The sequence below is a fragment of the Carya illinoinensis genome, chromosome 14 (assembly GCF_018687715.1).
Source record: "Carya illinoinensis cultivar Pawnee chromosome 14, C.illinoinensisPawnee_v1, whole genome shotgun sequence".
NCBI classification, from domain to species: domain Eukaryota; kingdom Viridiplantae; phylum Streptophyta; class Magnoliopsida; order Fagales; family Juglandaceae; genus Carya; species Carya illinoinensis.
Window position 1 is genome coordinate 24,310,795 of NC_056765.1, and position 6,688 is coordinate 24,317,482.

At 34.2% G+C, this 6,688-nt stretch overlaps 1 protein-coding gene across 1 annotated transcript; it reads left to right on the forward strand.

The window, feature by feature from the left end:
* Positions 1-678: 678 nt before the first annotated feature.
* On the forward strand, positions 679-1,074 carry LOC122293716. Its single transcript, XM_043102212.1, has one exon. It carries the CDS (start codon positions 679-681, stop codon positions 1,072-1,074), a length of 396 nt encoding a protein of 131 aa, XP_042958146.1.
* Positions 1,075-6,688: the final 5,614 nt, after the last annotated feature.

Below are 6,688 nucleotides of genomic sequence, written 5' to 3' on the forward strand. Positions count from 1 at the left end.
ATAAAAATTAAATTATAAAAAAATTGAATTATTTATTATATTTTATATAAAAATTTAAAAAATTTATAATAATGAAATGAGTATTTTGAATTTGATAAAAAATTTTATAAAGAGCAATGCTACATATAGTCACTTTTGCGTACTCCTTGCGCACTCCACTGATATGATTGGCTGGATTAATTTTTTTTTTTAATATCCAACCAATCATATCACTAGAGTGTATAAAAGAGTGTACAAAAAGGACTGCACATAGAATTTTTGTTTTATAAAACCAACTCACCTGTAGCTCTCTTCTCCTCGTCACTGCCATAAATAAATTTCATTTAGCTAGCTAGATAGATATATTGCTCTCAACCAACCTACGATATGGTGTTTCCCTACACTTCTTCGACTGCTAACTCCATTTCTAGCGCTGCCTCCTTGCCCCCACGTCCGTACCATCGCTCCGGCCACCCCACATCATCGCCCACCGATGGCGTAGCCAAGTGTTCTGCTGTTCGCCGCCTGATATTGGTCCTGGTTTCTATGTTCATCATATTCAGCTGTATCATCTCGATAGCATGGCTTATCCTAAAACCCAAAACTCCCCTTTTCAAACTTGATTCCCTCAACGTCTCCAACTTTGCTGTCTCCGAATCAAAACATATCATAAGTGGAAACTTCGCCATCGTAATCCTCATGACTAATCCCAACAAGAAAATGAACTTGTACTTTGACAATTTCGATGCATCTGTGTTTTACAGGAAAACCTGTCTTTCTATGACTTCGATTAAACCTCTCTCTTTGGAGAAGATGGAACGAACAAGCTTTGCCGCCGAGCTAAAAGCAAATTCGCATCGCTCTCTGAAGAGAGAGGAGTTGAAGGACTTGGGCGAGAAGTTAAGGCGTGGGTGGGTTGACTTTGAAGTGAACATGTGGGTTTCAACAACGTTTGGAGCTGGAAATTGGCTTAGCATGAAAAGATCAATGGCTGTTAATTGCAAGAATCTCAACGTTATCTTCTCATCTTCTTCGAAATCAACTGGAATGCTCGAAGATCAAATCATAGAAAATTGCGTGGTTGTTTATTCCTGATACTAGCTTTGGGCCCGGCCGGGAGCTGTTTCTTGGAGGCCGGTTTTTTGGTGCTGCCTTTCTCTTCTGCTTTTTTGACTCCGAGTCAATGCCAGTTTTTAGTGGGTTGTAAGTTGTAGCTTGTTTCTTGCATCGTATTGTTTTAACTTGAGTTTTGTTCATTTGTTGATTTAATGATTAATATTGTGCTTTCCTCATACTAGCTTATGGTTCCATTTTATCGATAAAAGAATAACTTATATATAGTTATAAAGTGTGTAAATATCGTGCAATCGTTTTTAAAAAGAAAAATAAAGGCTATTATTAAAAAATTAATTTCTTTTCATATAAATTTTATATTTATTTACTTTTTTTTAAATATTTATACAACACTTAAATACTCACGATTGTAACTATCATTTCTAATTATATATGTTGAAAAGGCTAGGAAATTTATGAGACTTTTGCCTACTTCTAGTATAAAATGTTGCTTATTTTTTAAGCATAAAAATATTTGTTATTCTGAATCTTTTCATTCTTCGATCGTCCTTTAATTTCTTTTACTTTCTTTGTTCGTATTTGTCTTTTTTTCTTAGTGCATGTCATTTCGTTTACTGGCGTGTGGGTCGAGTGATTATCATATTTTATATATTGAAAATGATTGAAGGACAATGAAGCCAATCAGATGCTTCCAAAAGGTATGTCGGCCGTCCATGGTTAGGTAAAGTCAAGATTCTATTTGAATGGATATAAAGTTTAATAAAATTATAAATTAATATAAAAATTCTATGAGAGAGAGATTTTAATTTTGTTGTTTATATAAAGTTTTTTCTTATCATTTTTACATCATATATATACTTTTCTTATTTTTTTTTTATTTGGCTATTAGTTGGAAAATTTTAAAATAAAAACAATGATGTATATCTACAATTTTTTTACAATTAGTTTATAATTTCAAGGATAATTATACAAATTTGAATATTCAAATAAAAAATAATAATTATATTTCAAGGTCTTTACGTTACGAGTAATATTAATATTATATATAGTCGTAGAGTATGCAAGTGTCGTGCAGTCGTTTCAAAAAAGAGTAGGGTCTACTGTTAACAAGTTAATTTCTTTTCATGTAAATTTCTTATTTACTCACTTTTTTCAAAATAATTACACAACCCTCGTACGAATGCTACTATTATTTCTCTTATATTACATACTATCCACGTGATTTGATTTAATTTAAAAAAATAAATTTTAAAATTTAAATATTACAAATCAATTCGTTATACTTACAAGACTTTAAATGGAGGGTAAACAATACCTGTTGTATGTTTACTAAAAGTTTTATGCTTTTTTTTACATCAAATCTTAAATTTAAGGGTAATGTTGTCATTGAAAAGAGCTTATGAATCCCTGACGAAAGCAATTAGTAATCATTGGAATTATTCATTTTTATATATTTTTTGCTCATCAGTTTAAATTGACTGAATGAAGATTAAATGTTTTAAATAATTTATTATACAATTTCCTCTGTAAATATTGGATTAAGTGATGCCATTGGGATCTAATGTGGATACTTAAAAAGTTCATTGGAAGATGGATTTATAAAAAAATTAACTAGTTTATATTATAATTATAATGAAATCTAAAACGGATAATTTTATTTATTTATAGTTGTGAAGTTTTATTGTTGTTTAGGTGACCAAAAACCCAATTTTGAAGAATTTGTTCAGGAGTGAAGTAAATAGAGAAATCAAGCTTGTTCAAATGAAAAAAAATAAAAAAAACTCTAGAAAAAATTATATTTATACCACGCTTTTATTTCACTTTTATTCCATTTTGTAAGATGTGGAACATTTAAATATAATAGAATTTTTTATATTATATATATTCATATATAATGATGTGATAAAACCTATGTTACTTTTATTTGGCATCTATATATATTTAGAGAGAGAGAGAGAGAGAGAGAGAGAGAGAGAGAGAGAGAGAGAGAGAGAGAGAGGTTCTGGACGTGTTACTTTTATTTGGCATCTACTAAGTTTTGAATATCATTGGCTGGTGAGACACACATGACCATTTGATTACCGAAAAGCTATATATAGATCAAGCATATTCAAATCGTGGACACCTAGCCTATAGATCATAGTCTATTTCAACAAAAAATATGGGACTTGAACCATGTCATCTATAATAGATGGGCTCGACAAGGACATTGGAAATTTAAGTAGTGGAGATTGTGATATCCCATATGATAAGTAAGGGTAATTGGTGTATAGGATCTCACATTATTTGAGAGGAAGAAGTTCTTGCTCATTATAATGTTCTAATTAGGGTCCAATTGTATTATTGTCTAGTCCTTCTAGAGTATAAGCTAGTAGTTTGTGCCTTCCATTATAGCATTACATATACGTTAATTAGGTTATCATAGGTTTTAATTGGCCTTGATCAGTGGAGATGAATTGAGGATATACTTGCATGTATGCATTTTCAAATCTTGTATATGCTACATCATATATTTCCTTTCACTTATTTGGGTGGCGAAAGCTATTATTGTAACACTTAGGTTCAATGTCAAGCTGTTTTTTTTTTTTTTTTCTATATATATATATCAGATTTATATTTGCTAAAAGCCCATATGAGTTTTCAAATATGTTTATTTTTTTAAATAGACTACAGGCCTAAAAATCTCTATTTTGATATATTATAATTTTCTTCGAATTTGATATTTAGGTTAAAAGTGTTTTATGAGTCGAGATAAATTTTTAAACAAATTAGATTATTATTATTATGAGTTTAAGTCGAGGTTGAAAATTAAGGGAAGAGCCCTTTTATTAATTTCCTATACTATCCAAACCGTGTACCCAAATATTTGAATGGCCATACCTGATCACCCATAAGCCCAATCCCATTCCCGTGTGAACCAACTATCAAGATCTTTTTCTTCATGCACACTTCGATCACGTCCATTTCCCTCTTCATGCACATCTCTCCTCTCCCTCTAGGGTTTTTGTTTTCAAATGCCTATATATATGCATACTATTTCCTCTCCTGGATGAAGAAACTTCAAGTTGCATCTTTCAATGAAACACCACCATAAGCTGCTCAGCCCACGCGAAGCCTCTAGCCACCCCCACTCACCGAGAACCACCGATTTAACTGCTGCCCTCCACATCTAGGAAGAACCCGTAGCCACGGTAACAAATAGCAGCTACCCCACATGATCTCCAGCAGCCCGCGTCTCCTCCACGTAGTGCCACTCACCACCATGGCTCCAACCATTTAAGATCAGACCACATGACCATGTGGTTTCCCTGGCCTCAATTCTTCTCAGTCAAAGCCATCAACCCAAGTCACCCAACCACCGAGATTAGAGCAACCTTCACGCCGCGACCCCCCCCCGCCGGCCCAGACAACGTGAAACTGCAGCACCACTGCGCTGCCACCATGAGACTCTCACTGCAAACCACCACCTTGACTCCCTCCAGTACGCAGCAACACCCTAACACGCTGAAGCCAGCCCCTCACATTCCCTGACTGTCACATCGCCTCCTCCACTTTCATACCACCGAAAACCACCACTGATAGCCATGCTGCGACGCCGTGAGCCCACAAAAGAGCAAACCTTTGTTTTTGCCCCCAAAAAACAGAGCAGCTTGTCCATTAAGTCACTTCTTGGCAAGCTGCCTAGCCACTTGCCACTTGTTCGCTGTCGTACAGCTGCAAGACACGGCCACCAGTTCTACTGTTGCATCGTCCCTTCGCACGGTTGTCTGCTCTGGCTACCAATCCAACGAAATCATCGTATGCACCACGACACCAGGCTCCCGGTGACCTTCATTCCGCATGGTGTATGCATTTTCTGTGCTCGTTGGGTAAGTTGCCGCACATCTCCTTTTTCCTCACTGTAAGCGCAGCCTCATAACTCTTATGATTTTAGATTTTCGTGTTTGGGTTGGGATGCTTGTAGTTTTAGGTTGTGCTTGTAATTTACGGTCTTATCCTTATGCAACTTTTGTTAAGTCTGAAACTTTTGTCACTTTTCCAAGAGTTTTGCTACATACAAGCACAGTTGTGCACTAATCTGTGTACCAATACTGATTTATTCATACTTAAAATTTAAATTAATACTGTTTTCAATCAAATCTACTTTTTGACCAATCACATCACATTGGTGCACAACTATGCTTGCAAGTATATTTTTCCCTTTTCCAATGATTTGTAAAGTCAAAAAGATTTATTTATTTATTTATTTTATTATGTTTTTGCCTTTCCCAAAAAGCCATACATTATTATTGGTTTTACACAAATGTCCTTAAAGCCTTGTATTGGAAAGCTTTCGTAAATCCTCCTGAAGGAACTTTTTGAGTATTTATGTTTTTAACTATAAATGTCCATTTCGGGCTTTATGTTTTAAAACTGATCATTTACATAGGTTGTTTTCCCTTTGTGGGTTGAGATTAGGTTTTGATTGCGACGTGGGTTTTAAAATTAGTTTGGGCTGAGTTAGATTTTTAGAAACTATTCTAGTGATTTTTATCACTACAAGAAATCAGGACTTTTGCAGCGCATAAAATCGTTGCAATAAAGCCTATAAACTGCTGTATATACTCAATTCCAGCGCTTTAAAAATCCTTGCACAATCGCCGCTATAATCGCGTTTTTTTTGCCCAAAGCAGCGCATAGTAAAAATTCGCTGCTTTTAAATCAATTAGCAGCGATTTTTTTTTCCTTGCTAAAACTACAATACATCGTTGTAACTGCCCGCAACCATATAAATATTTATCGCTGAGAAATCTTAATTGCAGCATTGTAAATCCTTGCAAATACCTTCACAATCGCTGTAATTGATGTAGGCAATTTACAGCGAATACATACAAACTTGTTGCAAATGCTTATTTTCAGCGGAAAAAAGATGCTGCAACTACAACTAAAACCGTTGCAATCAGATTAAACTCTGTTGCTAAGATGTCTGAAAAATCGTTGCAGACGAGTAATTACAGCATTAGAAATCACTGTAATTACTCTGAAAAGCGCTGCAATTGATTATTGTCAATAGCAGCGATTTTATTAAAAATTGTTGGAAATAATAATTATTAGCGTAATTTAAACGCTGAAACTGAAGCCAAAAGCGCTGCAATCGTGAAAATTGTTATTTTGCATGTCTGGAAAATCGCTGTTAATATCTCATTTCAGCATTTAAAAGTGTTGTATTTACTCTCAAAAGCGCTAGAATAGTAGTTCAATAGCAGCGATTTTGTTAATAATTGTTGCTAATTCTCTGTTACAGCGTAATATAAATGCTGAAAAATCAACTAAAAGTGCTGGAAATATGTAAGATTGTTACGAATGTGTCCAGCGCTGTATGGGAAATCGTTGTTAAAGCGTAATTGCAGTATCTAAATTCGCTGGAATTGATAGAAAAATCGCTCTTATTTAGCAGTCAATTCCAGTGATTTATATAAAAATTGTTGGAAATAAGATTTCTCCAACGCAATGAAAATGCTGAAAATTTCCTAAAAGCGCTGGAAGAGAGAGAATTAATTGCAGCGATTTATTTGAAATATGTTGCAAATAAGCTAATGCAGCGGAATAAAAATGTTGGAAAATTGAATAAAGTGCTGCAATTTTGTGATTTACT